This window comes from Episyrphus balteatus, chromosome 4, assembly GCF_945859705.1.
Source record: "Episyrphus balteatus chromosome 4, idEpiBalt1.1, whole genome shotgun sequence".
NCBI lineage: Eukaryota > Metazoa > Arthropoda > Insecta > Diptera > Syrphidae > Episyrphus > Episyrphus balteatus.
The window spans coordinates 17,314,145-17,333,725 of NC_079137.1; the positions used below are offsets into that span (position 1 = coordinate 17,314,145).

Genomic DNA, 19,581 nt, shown 5'->3' on the forward strand with positions numbered 1-19,581 from the left:
AAAAAATATATAGTCATATTTTTCGCTTTTGGGGTTTCTTGTGTGTTTTTGATAGAAAAAAGTTTAACTAACTATTAAATAAATATTTAAAATAATAATTGTCATTCCAAACATCAGTTTTGATGTTTTTAAACAACTTACGAACAAGTTAATTTGGTAGCACAGATTAAAATCTTTTAAAAAAGTTAAGCCCAGAGAATTCTCCGGGCTAAACAACTAAGCCCAAAGGTCGTAAGTGTTGTTGCATTTAACATGTTAATTGCTTAGCCTCGACTGCGTTTTTTTTGTCCACTGTCGTACCTGGGCGAAACGCTTTATAAATTTTTGGAGTTGAGGTCACTTGAACTTATATTGAATTATATTCAATCACTCCACTTAAAATAAAAATAATTTTAATAATTTTGTATTATTTTTGTTATATTTTTCTTCGTTATTTTATAAGCCTGACCACGGGCATACATTTTCTAAGTGTCTGAATTTAAACAAATTCCCTTAGAATATTATAATTCACAGTATATTCATGCTGTGAGTTTTATATAGTGTCGGTAAACATCGACCAAAATAAGGTGTCTTAGTAAGGGTACGACAGATCTAACTGATGAGCCCACTGTCGTACCTGGGCGAAACGCTTTATAAATTTTTGGAGTTGAGGTCACTTGAACTTATATTGAATTATATTCAATCACTCCACTTAAAATAAAAATAATTTTAATAATTTTGTATTATTTTTGTTATTTTTTTCTTCGTTAAAACTTTTTTATTTTTATTTCTAATTTTTCGAAAAAACTTTGGTAATTTTATATACATATCTGTTCAACAATCTTATCAGGATCCATTTAAGACTTTTATCTGAAAAGTGCATTGCGTTTATCTCGAGATATTAACATTTCAATGCAACCATGTCAAACAAATTTTTGATTATTTTTTTCTATGAGAGTTTTTTTCAAACCTCGTTTTCTCCGCTTTTTTTTTTTTGTTAATATTTTCAGATATTTCTGTATGAACACAACAATTAAACTACCTTGGCACTACTGTTTTTATCGAGAGAAAGTAAAATCTGGATAATTATCTGAATTTTTCAAAAATCTATACAGATAAAGTTTTTGTTGTTTTTAAAGGCTTAAAGCTGAAACACAATCACGCTTTACCAGACGCGTCATCGCGTTACGTTTTGAAATCCTCAAAGCGCGCTTCTGTCACTTTGACTTCGAACAGCTGATTGAAACATAAAATCTGCTGTCAAATAAAAAAAAACACAGTCACTCACAAAATTATTGGGCCAAGTCTTTATCTTGATTTAATTGTGGAAAAATGAAAAAGGATATTAATGTGTTTAAAAAATGCATAGAAATTTGTTTATTCCTTAATCCTATAGTTATATAAACAAAACCAATCAAAATAAATTGTTTTTACCTGTAAAACTCAGTCTACAACATCATTAAATTATTTTTGTTTTTAATAAGTAAATTGTTTTGATTTAAAATATCTCGATGTCGTTTTTATGTGCAACATCTATAAAGAGAAATTAAAAAACACACCTAGTTTTGCAATAATTTATTTTTTTTTATTCACATATGGCGCAATAATTATGTGGGTGACTGTAACTATGCCTGATAAATGTCAGAAAGCTAGCAAAAGTTCAATCTGGTTGAACTTTTGCTCGCTTTCTTACGTTTCCTTACGTTTGTCAAAAAAAGCGTACGTAAGAAAAGCGTCATTGTGTGAGGATACACAGATTTCCTATAGTTGAACTTTTCGCAGTTGTCAAAATCGACGGCAAAGCGTGATTGTGTTTCAGCTTTTAACTACATACACTACTTTTTGAAAAAGTACAAAATTGAAAATATTTTTTTCTGGCTAGCGCAATTGTTTTGTAAAAAAGAGTATACACATTGTTTATTAGACCAAAAAATAAGCTTTCTGCATCATTTGTTTTAATTTTTCAGGCCGAAATATTATACAAAAATGCGTTTGAAAATTCTCACTACTTTTTCACTTTTTGAGCCAATGTAGTTGTAGCTTAACACGTTTTGATTTCAAAAATCTCGATGTCGTTTTTTTTGCACAAAATCTATATAGATAAACAAAAAAACACACCTAATTTCTAAACTCTACACACTATTTTCAAAGTCTACACTAAACGTCGGTATGGCAGTATTATGACAGCTGCATTCGAAATATAGTTTTCTCTATCTAATTTACCAAACCAGACGCAAAGAAAAATTCCAAACTCTCTCTCTCCCTCTTACACATACCCATATCGCAAGCAAATAGCGAAAGAAATATCAAAATGTCCGACCTGAAGTAAGAACAAATTTTTTCTCTACCAAATATTTTTGTACTTTTAATCATTTAAATTGTATAATTTATACGAAATTAAAACATTTAATAATACATAACCCTTCACTTTATATTGTGCTTCTTTTATTTGTCTTGAAAAACTATCTTTAAAGCCAAATTTTCGATATGAAAAAATCTGTGTTGGGGGTTTGAGTTTTTTCCACAAAATTAAGTTGTAAAAAAAATAGTGAGACGAGTGGGGGCAGAATACGTTTCTTTGCACATTAAAGCAAATTATTTTCACTTTTTTTTTCTTCGGAATATCTTTTTTTTGTGTCTTTGAAATATGGCTTTTAATATTCGCAGTGATGATCTACTGAATTATGAACTCGGTGATGACCTGGATGACCATGCATTGTATGGTGCTGACGAGGACGAACTGCTCCTATCTGACGATGGTAAGCCATAGTCTTCAATTTAGTTATAATTATAGTTTTCAATTTTGTATATTCAATATAAAATAGACTTGGAAAAGGATGTAACACAAGAAGAAAAAAGACAATTAAAAGAAGAAGCTGAAGAATGGGTTAGCACGCAGACGACAGATAACACAAATTCCAATGGCAATCCCTCAAAATCACCGGAGGAGGTGTCTTCATCGGGAAATGGCAAAGCACACACACAAGCAGAGAATGCAAACCCTGTGGCAATAGCAGCGAGTGATTCTGACGTGTCAACGAGCGAAGAATCGCCAGTTAAACAGCAACCACCTGCGATATGCGACTTCAAGCAGCCAATGCAGCAGGCGATATCAATAGCAACAACAACAACAAGCAGCTGCGACGAAGTTGTCACATCGACGAACTTTGAGGAGCAATCACATGCGGAATATTCTACGGCAAGTTCGCTGAATATACACGCGGCAGAATTTATGTTGCCAAGTTCACAAGACAGTTCGAGTGTAGCTGGAACTGAATTCTCAGATCCGCGTGAAGACCCGGAGGAAGAGCGAGAAGAACGTACAAATATTAAGCAAGCTACTGAGCGGGAAATGGAAGAGGGCATCGATTCTTCTCCAGGTGAGTTAATGCAATGTTGCCACAATGTTACAAAAGTAACAAAAGTGTTACTTTTTTGAAATATTTAATAAGTTTGTTACCATGTTACTTTTTATTCCGTTTTGTTACCCTTTTTTTCAATAAAATTTTGTTTGTTTTTCGTTGAAATATATTGAAAATTTCAACCGAAAGCACTTTTTTATTCGGCAATTTATGCAATAACTTTGACTATTTAATAGGCAACAATGATCTTTTTATGGTTAAAAAAAGTTTTAAATCTATTCTTTGTATAAATACCTATTTGTATTCACTTAGGACAAAATGGATGGGAGTTAATGAAGGGAAAATTTAATGTGTTAATATTATGAAATGTTTAATTTTAGGCTAGACGCTCCAGTCAAGAAATTCTTCTCAAAAATAGTTCTAAATTTCCGTTTTTAAATTATTCTACAATAAAAATATGCATTAAATTTTAAAATTAACAGTTATTAATCTTAAAATATCTACATAATAATCTAAAAGCTCTTGAGGATTTATAATATCTTTTAATAATTCACAAGAAGGCAAAACTGTTTCAAATGCAGGGCTATTTTTCAGAAAGATATAATAAATAGTTCCCTTCCGCCTCCAGAACGTTTTTTTAAACTTCATTTATTAAAACCTAGATGAGAAACGAAAATCTTACACAAAAATGGCATAACTAAAAATAATATATGAAAATTAAATTTTTAATTTTGAACAAAAAAAAAATCAAAACGTCAACGCTAGGAAAACTCTCCACATAATCCGGAAAGCTGTGTACTGAAAAACTGAAAGCATATTGGAATTTTGATTTCGTTGATAAAATTTTATTTCAGCTTCGTGTTAGGCTCAAACTGAAAATTTCGTTCTGCTTTTTGAAAAGTGAAAATTCTACTAGTTTATTTTATTTCACCTCTTTTTCGCTGCAGCAGCCTGCTAGACTTCGTCATAATAAGCTTTCAAATAAGATAAGATTCGTTTTTTGACTTTTTTTAATTTGTTACGCTTTTTTCCCATTTGTTACTCTTTTTGAAAAATTTTGTTACTTTTCTAAAAAAGCCTGCGGCAACACTGGTTAATAGCTGTTAGTAAGAAGCAAATTTAATGAATAGAAATTAAAAATAAAATGCACGATTGGGTTGCACGAAGTTGCCAACCCATTCAGCCAAAATTATGCCTTTTTCGATTAAATTATGCCTCAATTAAGATTTCTTAGTTTTGTACTTTTTTGTACTTTTTTTCACTTCTATGTATTTCCAGCTTGAGACATTCGTTTATAATAAATTTGGAAGAAATTAGCCACCAATTTTTTTCAAATTTTTCTTCAATAAGAAATATTTTTCCTAATTGAAGTTAATTTAGTTTTTTTTTTCCATAATCGTGCATTTGCGAGCATATCAGACCTGGTTTTAGAAACGAATTGCCTTTTGTAGATTTTCTTCTAGTAAAATTGGTTATTGCAGACAAAATCATTCGAAAATTAAACACTGCCAATAGTTTAGGGTTTAAAAGATCAATTCAATCAATCAATTGTTGCTTGAAAAAAATTATGCCTTTTTTACAAAAAAAAAAAAATAAGCGTCAATGCCTCAGGTAGCAAATTTATGCCTAACTGGTTGAACAGAATGGAAATTCGCTTGTGGCAAGGAAAAACGCCGTGGTACAAGATGTCAAATAAAATCGCTCAAAACGTAGAGAAGATGAACAGAATATGTGGCGCACTAAAATGTCAAGTGCGTTGAAAAAAAAATAATTGTAACCGAGCAACCACATTAGAAACGTCAAAAGTCATTGCGCTTGTAGCTTGAAGTAAAAGTCGACACGACTTGTACCACAGCGAATTTCCTTGCCACAGCCACAGCTACGTATTCTGGTCTGGCACCAATATACTAATTTCATACTTTTTAACTTTTACAGCGACACAAGCCACAGCTACATCATTCTGGTCTACCAGTAAAAGGCATAATTATGCCTCAGATGGCATCGCTGGGTTGCACGAACTTGCTCTTAGGGTTCAAGTAGCTAAAATTTTGAAGAGTGTTTAAATAAAAATTTAGAAAATTTATTTGAAAAAAAAAACTTAACACTCGTTTTTCAAAGGAAGAAAATGTTAACTTCTCTTGGTTAAATAAAACAATATCAGGTAAAAGAATTATATAAAGTTTTATTCGCAGTTAAATAAAAACAATCTGTTCTATTAAGAAGCTATTTGAGAATTAAGTTTTAAAAAGAAAATTATTGACAACAAAAATAAATTAAATCATTTGTTAATGAGTTGAATATAACGCAAAGTAAAAATATAACAAGTGTCGTATCTCAACACTCCTCCTCAGCTTGATGATAAATTTTTAACTGATTTCTGAGTTCAATAAATTGAGGTTTGGGCAACCCTTTTGTCATCATATCTGCTAACTGGTCTTTCGATGGTATAAACGATATTTTCACTTTTCCAAGTTGAACAGCGTCTATAATAAAATTATACTTTATGTCGATATGCTTCATTCGTTTATGCTCTCTTGGTTCTTCGGCTATTTTGATGCAAGCTTGATTATCCTCGTATATATGAACTGTCTCTACTTGTTTACCAAGTTCACATAGTAGTTCCTATAGCCAGATTCCTTCACATGCAGCAAAACATAAAGCTACATATTCAGCTTCCGTTGAAGACAGGCTCACTGACTGTTGCTTTCTTGAACACCACGATACTGTACAATTAAAAACTTTAAAAACATACCCAGAAATAGATTTTCGGTCATTGACATCATTTCCCCAATCTGCATCTGCGTATCCTTGTAAGGGCAACGCGTCATCAGTCTTTGAATATATTAGCTCAAAATCTATCGTCTGCTTGATGTAACGTAAAACCCGTTTCAAATGTTTCCAGTGAGCTTCTGTATAGCAGCTTTGATATCGGCTGAAGTAATTCACTGATGCACTCAAATCTGGACGGAACGACAACATAACATACATCAAGCACCCAATAAGTTCTCGATAAGGATATTTTGTGTCTATTTTGTCACCTATTGGCATTTGCAAATTGCATTCCATTGGAGTAGAGATTTCTTTTGAATCTTGCATTTCAAATCTTGTAAATAAGTTTTTTAAATATTCTTTTTGGCTCAACTTCATTCCACTTGCACTTCGTTCGATGTGTATTCCAAGGAAATGTTGAACTTCGTTCAATTCTTTCATTTGAAATTCTTTAGATAAAGCTTTCTTCGTGTCATCTATATCTTCCAAATTTTTCCCAACGATTAATAAGTCATCAACATAAATCAAAATAAACAATTGAATTTCTTTCTCGATTTTGGTGTAAAGGCAGTAATCTGAAATTGTTCTTTTAAAACCAATTGAAATGCATGTAGATTTCTTCATTTATATTGCCATTCAAAAATGCCGATTTCACGTCCATCTGATGAATGTGCATGCCAGTTTGGTTCGCTACAGCTAACAGTACTCGTACAGAAGTTAGTTTAACTACAGGTGCGTATGTTTCTGTATAATCAAACCCAATTCGTTGAGTAAAACCTTTGGCAACCAAACGGGCCTTGTACTTACTAATGTTGTCGAATTGATCCTTCTTGACTTTGAATACCCACTTGTTCCCAACTGCTTTCTTGGAAGCGGGAAGATTTGTTAACGTCCAGGTGTTAGCTTCTTTCAAAAACGTTAACTCCTCCTCAATATCATATTTCCATTTATTCCAGTCGCTGCTTTTCTTTGCTTCTAGAAGTGTGGTTGGCACATTATCAACAAAACTTTCAGCATTTAAAGCATAGGTAATGTAGTTTGTCATATCGAATTCTTTGAAACTGTCAGGTAGTTTCTTGGCTCGCCTACATCACTTCACTTCAGAGAGTTCTTGCTGATAATTCCCATCTTCACATTCTGTTGATTGTTGTTGCTGATGATTCGCTTCTTCACATTCTGTTGTTTGTTCTTGTTGATGATTCGCATCTTCACATTCTGTTGTTTGTTCTTGTTGATGATTCGCATCTTCACATTCTGTTGTTTCCCCTCCTGCTTCGGACATGTCTTCGACTTCAGCCTCATCTTTATTATATATGGTATATTGTTCTCAAATGTACTGGCTCTCATCGTTTTGTTCGGTTTTTGGAGCGATAAGTAGCTGTTCATTGAAAATTACGTCACTTGCTATGACAATTTTCTTTGATACAGGATTCCATAATCGATAACCATTGGGAGTATTTCCAACCATAACGCACTTTAATGATTTGGGGTCAAGTTTTGTTCGAAGCTGACCAGGAATGTGAACATAAGCTACACTACCAAAAACTCGTAAGTTTCTTAGATTTGGTCGTCTACCGTACCACAATTCTGACGGGGTGATATTCTTCTCTTCCCTTTTTTGAAAAACACTTGAAAAGCTTCGATTCGACAGGTACACAGACATCCACACAGCTTCTCCCCATAAAGATTTATCGGCTTTCGAATGAAAAATCATAGTTCTAGCCTTTTCCATTATAACGCGATTAAATCTTTCAGATACACCATTTTGCTCGGGTGTATATGGCACTGTATATTCCAGTCGAATACCTTGCTGGATTCTAAACTTCTCAAAATTCTTTGAAGTACAATTCACCTCCATTGTCGACACGTAAACGAGAGATTTTTCTTTCAATGTGAGCAGTCACCCAAGCTGTATACTCAACGAATTTATTTAGCACTTCATGTTTGCATTCCATCAACTAAGCCACTGCAAAATGAGTAAAATCATCAATAAATGTTACTACATACCTCTTTTTGTCATAAGTCATTGGTGTTATAGGTCCAACAACGTCACTGTGAATGAGCTCTAACGGTCTTGATGATCTGTTTTCAGGAATACTTTTATATGGTCTTCGATGTTGTTTGCCGGCTATATAAGATTCGCAAAAGTACTCCTTTCCATCATTTTCTAAGATATCTAAGTCATCTACCGTTCCAGCTCGCTTCAACTTCAGAATGTCGGTTATATTCGAGTGTCCCATTCGTTGTGCACTTATTCCAGCAAACCTTTCTTCATGTACTTCAATGCATAGTTCATACAGCTTTCCATTGCTTACAGCTTCAGTTAAGAGGTAATTCCCCTTCCAGATTTGTGCCTTTCCGTTTTCGAAAACTGTCTTAATGCCTTTTGATTCAAGTTTCCGAATCGAAAGTAAGTTACAAGACAATTCTTTTACGAATAAGACATCTCCAATCACGCCAGCATTTTTTCTTCTAGTTCAAGGATAAGTTTCCAAAGATATTCCCAATCTTAGTTCCCATTAGATGAACTCCATTCTTTGCCACCGAGATTTGAATTGGATTTTCTAACATTTTGCAGTTTGTCAAATATTTTTCATCATTGACCATGTGATCGGTTGCTCCAGAGTCCAAATAAAAATGCAAGTAATTATTTGCTTCAGCTTTAAGACCCATCCCAGAATGTGCAATGAAAGTAAACGTCTCAGTATAAGTGGTACTAATTTTGGCTTTCGCATCATATTTATTTTCTCTTCGACTCTTGCACTCCGAGCGCTTGTGCCCAAGTTTTCCGCAATTATAACACTTAATTTTGCTCTTTGAATACATTGCAACTGACTCATGAACTTCTGGATTTGACTTTTTCTTTGCTTCATCTAAAATCCTACTTTTTACGAAATCTATCGTCAACTTCTCGATCTCCATCGTTTCCAAAGCAGTTACCAGTGTCTCGAATGAAGGAGGCAATGTAAGAAGTAAGTGACATATAACATAAGCATTTTCTAAATTCGCTCCTGTTGATCGTAGCTCCCGAACCAACTTATCGAATCTTAGAAAGTGTTGTTCAATATCTCCTCCTTCTGCGCACTTAAGTGTTAGTATGCTTTTTCGCAAAAAAAGTTGCGAAGCAATACTTTTCCTCTCGAAAGTACGTTCAAGCACTTCCAAAATGTTTTTTGCCGTTAATTTGTCTTTAACGTATTCAAGATGACTATCAGCTATGCGATGGATTATTAATGATTTGCATTTCTTCTCTCTTTTTTTAATCGTCAATTTGATTGCTTCATTTGGTTCAGCATCTAGAATGTTCTTCGAGTCCTTGACTAAAAATTCTTCTAGATCATGTTCCTCAAGCATCGCCATTAAACAAAATTTCCAATTGTTGAAATTTGTACCATCAAACAATTGCACTTTATATTTTTCTTCTTCCATACTTGGGCCCATAACCTGTCAACTTCTCTTGGTTAAATAAAACAATATCAGGTAAAATAATTTTATAAAGGTTTATTCGCAGTTAAATAAAAGTAAGTAAGTAAAAGTAAGAAGTAAGTTTTAAAAAGAAAATTATTGACAACAAAAATAAATTAAATCATTTGTTAATGAGTTGAATATAACGCAAAGTAAATTTATAACAAGTGTCGTATCTCAACAGAAAACAACACCTGAAATCGAATTGAGCTCCAAAACAAGTAGTTAGTTTAGTTAGTTAGTTGATAGTTAGTTTGTTTATTTAGGGCAGGCATGTCAAACTCAATGGCTTTCGCGGGCCAAAATAACAGGGTATAAATTTCTATGGGCCGCAAAAAAAAGAAACAATTAGAATTTTTATGAAACAGATTTATTTTTATAAAAGAACAATTATGTAGTAATATTAATGTTTTCTGCCTGACACTTGGCATTTCTTTTCTGCTACCATCTTCTCTACTTGTGGGGAAAATTTATTAGAAGTTATTACTTTTAAAACACCCCAGGTTTAGATCTGTAATTCTGGATCTAACAGGTGACTTAATTCCATTCATTAGTGAAAACAGCTGCTCGCATCGAAAAGTGCTTCTAAATATACAAATTATTTCATATGCCAATTTTCGAGTGTTCTCCAATCTGATTGGTAGATACTTTTATAATAATTTTTATCAAAAAAACTAAACCGACTTCCATAGTTCAAAACTGGGTTTTATGGTTTTTCTCATAGTTTCCATAGCCATAACTGGACAAAATTTAAATGGAACCACACTGCAGGGCCCAGCTTTCCAATACAAAAAGAATTATCAAAATTGGTTAACTCAGTCCAAAGTTAAGAGGTAACAAGCATAAATAAAAATTATAGGCGAATTGAATACCTCCTCCTTTTTGGAAGTTGGTAAAAATTCAGGCATCCCAAATTCATCGATTTTAGATCTTAAAACGGAGTCACACTGGATTTCGATTACCTCCATTTGCAAATGATTTGGTACTAACTCTATATTTATAAATCCGTCTCAAAAAAGAGATTTAAAAAGCGAATTTTTTTCATTGGAATTCATTTCAGAAAAAGAAGCGACAATAAGTCGATTGCAGATCGAATTTTTGGATGTTTGGAATTCGACATAAATCATTTTTTACAAATAAATAAATTAAGAGCTTTTTCCCAAAAATTCACCTAGGTTGAAACAAACCGTGTGGGGCTTTTTCGCTGCTTTCCCATCTGCACTGGAGAAAAGATAAACAATTATTTTCTCCAATGCTAATTTCAGCAAAAAAAAGCTTTTTTTCAACATAAAAAATGTTTGCTTACCTTTTCACCAAACGGACAACATCGTTTTGAAATGGAGAAATTTGTGTTCATTATAGACATTTAAATTTTATTTTTTTAAACAGAAATTGAATGTAAAAAAATTGAAAATGCAAGTTGTACCTAAATTAAGCTTGGGCCGCACAAATATAGAAAGTGGGCCGCATGCGGCCCGCGGGCCGCAAGTTTGACATGCCTGATTTAGGGCGATTTTATTCACTCGAAGTTGAATACAACTCGAGGATTTTTATATTCAACTTGAGAATTCGAATTTGTTCACACAAAGTTGAAGTTTTTAACTTTCAATTTTAGAAACTAGGGTTTATCAACTTTAGCTTTTATCAACTCCTAAAAATATGAGAAGTTTGCGAGCAAACTTGTGATTGGGCACGTTCAGGAAATATTAGTAACTAGATATTTAGGCAACGTCATTTTCTGAACGGAAATTTGAGTAAATTGACTAAATTAGTTTGGATGCGAAGCTATTGTCAAATTTCGAAATTTATTTAAGAATTTTACTGGTCGCGTGGGTAAGACACCAAATTTCACTTAACTGTAATGAATAAATAATATTAATTATAACCGATAATGCACTTTTTAGTTGTTTTTCACACAAATAAAAAAGAAAAAAAGAATCGCATAATTTTTGTTCACATTAATAACAATAAATGAAGCGCAGTGTGTGTAACATAAATGTACATAATATGTATATGTATTAGGGTGCTTCTTAAAAATCAATTTTCGAAATTTTAATGGGACACCCTTTCATTTTGTTCTTTCTGCCTTAAATATAAATTGGGTAATATTTGGTCCAGTTTAAACACGTTCTAGGGGTCGCTACCACAATTCAAAGTTTTGAAAAATACACCAAATTATGTTTTTTTTTTCTCAGAAAATTTTAAAAATTGTAACCAAAATTAAGTACTTTATATTAAATCTCTAACTGTTTTGAAAGAAATTTTGATAAAAATACAGCGGAATAAAAATAAAGTTTAATTTTGAATATTTTTGAATTTAACATTTTTTTTTGTGTTATCTTATAACTTTAAACGAGCTAAAATTGTTTATACATATATATACATATATATAAATATATATAAAATTGGGATCTCGGAAACGGCTCTAACGATTTCGATGAAATTTTCAGGGTTTGTTCATCTAAGCGAGTAAAAAATTTTGGAAGTATTTTTGGAAAAATCCGCCCACTGCCACGCCCACTTTTTTAACATATAAGTTTTTTCGGGAACGGCTCTAACGATTTCGATGAAATTTTCAGGGTTTGTTTATCTTAGTGAGTCAAAAATTTTGGAAGTATTTTTGGAAAAATCCGCCCACTGCCACGCCCACTTTTTTAACATGGAATTTTTTTTGGTAACCACTTTAAGGATTTCGATGAAATTTTCAGGGTTTGTTTGTAAGTATTTTTGGAAAAATCCGCCCACTTCCACGCCCACTTTTTTAACATGGAATTTTTTTTGTAACAACTTTAAGGATTTCGATGAAATTTGAAGGGTTTGGTCCCCTAGCCGAATAAAATGTTTTGGAAGTACTTTTAGAAATATCCGCCCACAGCTACGCTTATTTTTCTCACATATTAGTTTTTTGGTAATTGCTTTAAAGATTTCGATGAAATTTTGAGGGTTTTTTCCCGTAGGCAAATACAACATTTTGGAAGTATTTTCTCTTACATTAGTTTTTTTTTCGCGGAGACAGATTCAACGATTTCAATAAAATTTTGAAGGATGGTTCCATTTTTTACACATTGTTCTTTTTCTTTTTGTTACAATAACTAAACAAAAATGTTTAGATCATGACTTTTTTGATCATGTATTGAAACTTTTAATTAGGTAACACACATTACCTTTGTCTTACGTTTTTCTTTTGTTTAAATGCAACTATTGTTAACGTATACAAATAAAATAACTCACAACAAGCCGACAAGGCTAAACTTGAAAAAAAGATTAACTTTATGTACACCATCCAAAACTTTCTGACCCGTAAATTAAAATTTGAACAAAAAGGGATCTCATTGCTGTAGGCATTTTCGATAATGCAGATTCCTGTAACCCTTCTATCCATTGCTGATCGTCGTATGTGTATTCAAACGCAAAGCTCGGTCACCCAGGTACTTCTGTAGAATAGCTAACTTAGTGATCTTTCTTAATTGAAAAATTCAATGATTTTATCTGATTGTTTATGAGCCTAATATCTTTATTCGACAGACAGTTAACTGACTGTTTATTAGAAGATTAAAAAATCGGGTCTTAAGCGTACTTTGTACTGTAACAAAAAAAAATTTTGTTGAAATTGATCTTTTTTTTTTTACTTAAATCTTTAGTGAATGGTAGCGACCCCTAAATTTTAATATTAAAATCGAAAAAAAAAATACAATATACTATACTTATATGGTAGGACATAATGCAGGGGTATCCCATTAAAAAATCGAGAAAAAAAATTTTTTCGACCATACAAGAAGCACCCTAATATGTATGTATGTTTTTTCTTGTTTATTTTGTTCTCCCAAAAAAAATATTTGGTCCAGGATTTCTTTATGTGCTCTCGGAAAATCTTTCTTACGTAAAAATGAGCTCCAAAATATGTTTTCGCCGAGATCATTTTAATTTTATTAAAAAAATAAACATGCACATTGCAGTTTAAAATATACAAAAAGGGCCATTCATAAATTCGAAAGAAAATGAAACTTCAATTTGTATGACAAAAAATTCAAAATAGATTTGAAATTGGCAGATTGTTTTAATTTATCACAAATATCCCAGGGATATTTTTAAAATTGGAAGTTGGCCAGCTTTAGATTTAAAACTGGAGAGTTTAGAGAAAAATTAGTGAATAAAACGAATTTTCAACTTGGGATTTATCTCTCAAGTTGAGGTTAACCCTGGAGTTATTCAAATTGAGATTTTGCCCCAAGTTGAACAAAAGTGAATAAAATGGCACTTAGTATTTCAACTATTATTTACAAAAAAACATGGTACTTAGGGCCATTTTATTTACTATCAACCAACTTTAGGAAAACTCTTAAGTTGGCAAGCTTCAGAGTTAACCCCAACTCGAGATTCAAATTACAATTTGAAAGTTTGTTTTATTCAATAATTTTATTCTTAACTCCCTTGTTTCAATCCAAAAGTTGGCACACTTGCAGTTTGGAAAATATCCCTGGGATATTTGTGACATTTTGATCAATTTCAAATCTAATTTGAATGTTGTGTTATTATAATAAAGTTTCAAAGTTTTTTTTTAATTATTTGCCTCATATTCTCTTATATGTACTTTAAATGGCTTTATATGGTATTCACATGTTTTTACATCAAACCAATATAGTAATGGTGGAAACTTGGAACTCATTTGAACTGAAGAAAGTAGACTTTCCGAGAGCACGAAAAGAAACCCCAGAGCAAATGTTTTTTAGGGAGAAAAAAATCAACAAGATAAAACATCCATTTTTTGCACACACATAATTTTTTATCTATTTTAAATTTTCTAAATATGTACATACATACATTAATGTACAATGTACATACATACCTATGCATAAAAAAAAATGCGATTGAATTCCTTTTTCGAAAATACTATTATTTTAACGAAATAAAAAACAGGTTCCAGGCACGATTTTGGCGTGATGTTGTTTTGGCTTTCTTTTAAACACAAGGCGCATCCATCCCGTTATTTTCATTATACATTAGGCAACCAATAAACTTAAATCCAATTTGTATGTTTTTTCTTTTTAATTTACACACATTTGAAAACAAAATAAAACTAAAAAAAATTGACATTTCAAATTAAAATCTCAAGTTTACTCGACAAACTTTGATATTTTCGGAAGTTGAGAAAATCAAAAGTTGATAAACTGAAAGCTAAAACCGTCAACTTTCAGTGAATAAAATCGAATTCTAAAGTTGAAAATAAAAATCCTCGAGTTGTTTTCAAATTTGAGTAAATAAAATCGCCCTAAGTCTTCTTTGTCATTACTTTTTGACGTATTTAGAGAATAGAGCAATTAACCCTCTGTAGGCACACCTTTTTTTTTGCGAATTTGGTTTATACTTTTTCATGTCGCTAGAACTTTTTTCGGTCTCACTATTTGATAGAGAATCATATATGAAATTGATGTAGAACAGACATGTCAAACTCAGTGGTTAATTGGGGCCAAAACAAGAGGATCTAAATATGTATGGGCCGCAAATAAAATATAATATAAAATTAAGAAGAATTATAGCATTTATGTTTACTTCCTGATACCTAGAATCTCTCCTTTACTACCATTTTTTCAACAGACCAAGGTGTAAGTTAGGCTGGATCTTATTTCTCTTAATAATAAAATTATATGCTTGTATACGAAGGATCTTACTTCGGAGTCATAATAAAAATCGCATGCCTCCATTTCCATATCGTTCGACATTTTATTCTAATTTTTATGTTAAAAAAAAAAACAAAGAATGCCATACCTAGGGCATTCATGATTTAAACTAGCTCCCATACAAATTGTCGAAAAAAATTAGCCGAGCTTAAATATATCAGAGCATCTTATCGATAATTTGTATCTGACCTAAAATTTAGCTCGGATCTGTGTACCAGGCTTTAAGCTCAAAATTATTAAAAATGTCGAGGGCCGCAAAGTTACTCGTTGTGGGCCGCATGAGGCCCGCGGGCCGCAAGTTTGACATGCATGATGTAGAATATTCCGAGGAATTCGAATATTGTATTCACAATTCCAAAAAATGTATTATCACCCTTTAAAAAATAAATATGTAAATACTAAAATAATTTCAATTTAACAAAAAAAAATATAAACAGAACAAAATTATGAAAAATAATAGGTTATACAATTAATTGTGGAATCTAACAAAATATATAATCTGAATTTGAAAGCTGTTTAGGTTGTTTTCAGACTTCAGTTAATTTGGCAAGGTGTTGAAAATTTGCCAGTCTTTGTAGAATAAACTATTTTGAGCAGAACTTGATCGAACCAACAAGATCCGAAAATCGTTATTGTTTCTTAGTACAAAGGGTTGAACATCACCCATATAGTTAAATAAACGAGAAAAATAAGAAGGCATTAGATTATTTTTAATTTTTGAACACAAACATTAAAACATTCATCAAGATTGTTTGTTTAACATTAAGCCACATTAACATATCCAACATATAACATAATAGGAGTATAAACAGAGTGTCCAGGATAGGAGTATAAACCGGGTGCACCTTTACCTGGTGCAGGTTTTCCCAAATATCATAAAATCTTTAAGTTTTTTTTGGCAAACTTGTAAACATCATTTGTGTTCATTATTGTTTTCTTCATAAGAATACATTTATAAAACGCTATGTTTATAACACATTTATCGAAGAAAATCGGCCCCTAAGTAAAAAATTATCATGGGTAAGAAAAAACAATTCCATTTAAAAATTATCATCCGAGCAATAAAAAAAGATATTAACATTTATTAACATTTTTAAATGCAGGTACAAAGAATAGCATTTCTTTTAAAAATCAAGATATTAATGAAGTTTTTATCATAAGTATTAACGGAGTTATTAACATTAACATGAGTAAAGGCATACCAGAGTAAGCGTTTTCTTAAATCATCGCTAAAGGGTATCAACTTTGCAAATAGAGAGTTACTGGTTGAACAGAATGAAAATTCGCTTGTAGCAAAGAAAAACGTCGTGGTACAAGATGTCAAATAAATTCGCTCAAAATATAGAAAAGATGAACAGAATTATGTGGCGTACAAAAATGTCAATTGCCTTGAAAAAAAAATAATTTTAACTGAGTAACCACATTAGAAACGTCAAAAGTCATTCCGCTTGTAGCTTGAAGTAAAAGTCGACTCGACATGTACCACAGCGAATTTCCTTGCCACAGCCACAGCTACGTATTCTGGCACCAATATACTAATTTCATACTTTTTAACTTTGACAGCGACACAAGACACAAGCCACAGCTACATCATTCTGGTCTACCAGTTACTGTAGAACAATTTTTTTCTTAGAATATACCCAAGAATCAGCCTTCAAAATCTTCATATCTCATTCCGGGACACCCTTTAGTGCGCGCTCATTATAAAAAAAAAACGCATATTCACTATTTGTTATAACACTGCTAATATCGTTAATAGAAATATTGAAAAGGAATGTTCCTAGGATAGATCATTGTTGTACACCAATGTCAATAAGTATTTCATCCGATAAACTATCGTTAATTTCACACTTTGTATAAATTACAATATATACATACGTAGATGGGTAGGAAATCATATTTTGTGTTTTATTGGTAACAAAGTACTTAACTCAGTAAAATTTTGCACGGAAAACAACAACAAATGATTGCTAAGGATAAACAAAAGTTTTTTATTTGTTGGTTTACAGAGAAAATTTTTTTCTAAACTTATACATTTTTGACTCTTCAACAGTAAAGGATTATTAATAGTAAATAAAAGAAGTCGTGTGTTGTTGTTAACAGCATAAAATGTTTACTTACTAAAATACTGAGTACCAATAAAACACGGCTAATATTAAAGAGTAGAAAAATTAATAACTGACAATGGATTGCGTTTGCTTTATAAAGGTGTGGCTTTGTTCACTTTTATGAGGTATTTACTGTTTGTTTTTTTTTTTTGTGGCATTTTCTTTAAGGCTTAGCCCTATTAAATAGCAGCTATTAATAGCTGATTTCTTTAAATACTGCTCAATGGGATCGCTGCTCTTTAAAAATCGCTCTTTGGCACACCTCTATCTTTTAATATTTTTTTTTAAATTTAGTACAATTCTCATGCCTATCTCAGCTCAAAAAAAAAAAAATACATACGGGTCAAAATCATGGAGGTGGGAAATTTCGATGACCGAATTCTTAAAAAATCAACTTTGTTTTATGATAAAAATTTCATGCTCAAATGTTCGCTTTAGCCATAATTTGTCGGTTCATGAACGGGCAGAGCACAAAAATGTATATTTTTCAATTTACCGCAAAACCCCAAATATTAGTACTAGAAAAACGTTCCCGGAAATTATGGTAATCTCTTCAAAACGACTTTAGGGGTCTAGAAATAGTATCAATGTGAATGATATGCTATTATATTAAGGTAGTAGGTCATAAATAAATAAAATATAACTTTATTTCTTGGGACAGAGACCGATTTCTACAAAAAAATGCTTTTATGCACGTCCGAAACACTTAGGCCATAAGTAATTTTTTCTTTTGTTTTCTTGTAACTTTTTTGATAAAAGTGTATATTACAGCCATACTTAGATAGACTGCTAAGTAAAAATACCCAAAAAATACAAAATTATGAGTGTTAGACTACATTATTTATTCAGATTCTAAGAGCGTTCCCGGAAATGACGTTTTGACCTTAATTTATTTTTATTTTTTATGACGCAAAGTTAAACGAAATATTTTTGAGATTATATTGCAGTGGCCTCGATTTTCGATCATAATATCACCAAAAAATTAAAATTTCAATCTAACTATACCCCTAAATAAGCGTTCCCGGAATGACGGTTAATTGATGTACGCTACTTAAAAATGAAACTAAAACTAGCTTCTTACATATATTTTATATATTTATCCATAAAAATAAGCGTGGAATGATAAATCTATATAAAATCAACTTTAAAAACTGCTTGCAGCACAATTTGTAAGTTAGATGATTAAAATATTGATACATTAAAAATATTGATACATTGCTTTTATGCGTCATTTTTCTTGGGACAACTTTTATTAATGAATAAAAATAACAAAACTTAATTTTTTTGTAAGAGATGTACCAATTTATAAAAAGTATTGTGTATATGTAGTATTTAGAAAAGAAATACTAAAAAATAATTGACTAATGTGTTTTTAAGTCATTTGAATATCAGTTTTTGAGTTATGGACATGTCCGGGAACGCTGTTTTTGGGTATATAAAATGGAATAAAAAAGAAATTTAAACTTTTCTAACCGAAACAAATATATTCGTATATGCGTGCCTACTATTTTAATTGGTAAATGAGAAAAAACTTTAAATAAATGTTATTTTGATTTAAAAAAATGCCAGCACATCAAATTTTCCACCTCCATGATTTTGACCCATACATACAACCAAAAAATAAAAAAATCGATTTTTAAAAATTTTTGTTTCGACTGTTTTGGTACGGAATTTTTCTTTCAATTAAGCCTTTGCCTGCCATGTCAACCGTTTTTGAGCGACATCTTATGTGAAATACCAGGGCACTAAAAAGCTTGGCAGTCAAAGGGTTAAAAAAAAAACATTATTCTGGTAGTAAATTTAATTTTCTCAAAAGTGCAATATATCAAAATTTTGCTGTGTTTACGAGATATATTGAAAAACCCAAAAATGGGGCTTTTGCACCACTATCTCCAATTTCCACCCTCCGCTGTTTTATCTTCTTTTATAACCCATTGAACGATTCCTGCAACAAAAACCCTTAAACGTCTTAGTTCCTTTCTGTAAGACTTTATCAATAGCCTACTTCAAATAACGTTAATTTCGTCAAAATGGATAACTTTTTTGAAAACTATAATAAGTTCAAGTAGGACATATTGTAGGGAATTTTGACCTTCAAAAAGTAAAGTCGTTATAATATTTGTACATGTTGTTTGGATATTGACTCTTGTGAAATGGCAATTTGTCAACCTCGAGTGTTGATCTAAGATTTTTGAAAGAAGAGAATTTTATGTGTTCTCT

General features: G+C 31.6%; 1 protein-coding gene across 2 annotated transcripts in view; it reads left to right on the top strand.

Moving 5' to 3' along the window:
* The first annotated feature begins 2,191 nt into the window (after positions 1 to 2,191).
* Positions 2,192 to 19,581, top strand: part of LOC129920178 (serine/arginine repetitive matrix protein 1) — a 30,266-nt gene continuing 12,876 nt past the window's right edge. For both annotated transcript variants that reach the window (XM_056001410.1, XM_056001411.1), the window contains exons 1-3: positions 2,192 to 2,304; positions 2,647 to 2,738; positions 2,805 to 3,359. In XM_056001410.1, the coding sequence (XP_055857385.1) occupies positions 2,291 to 2,304; positions 2,647 to 2,738; positions 2,805 to 3,359 (661 nt within the window). In that variant the 5' untranslated portion in view covers positions 2,192 to 2,290. The remainder of the gene's footprint in view (positions 2,305 to 2,646; positions 2,739 to 2,804; positions 3,360 to 19,581) is intronic.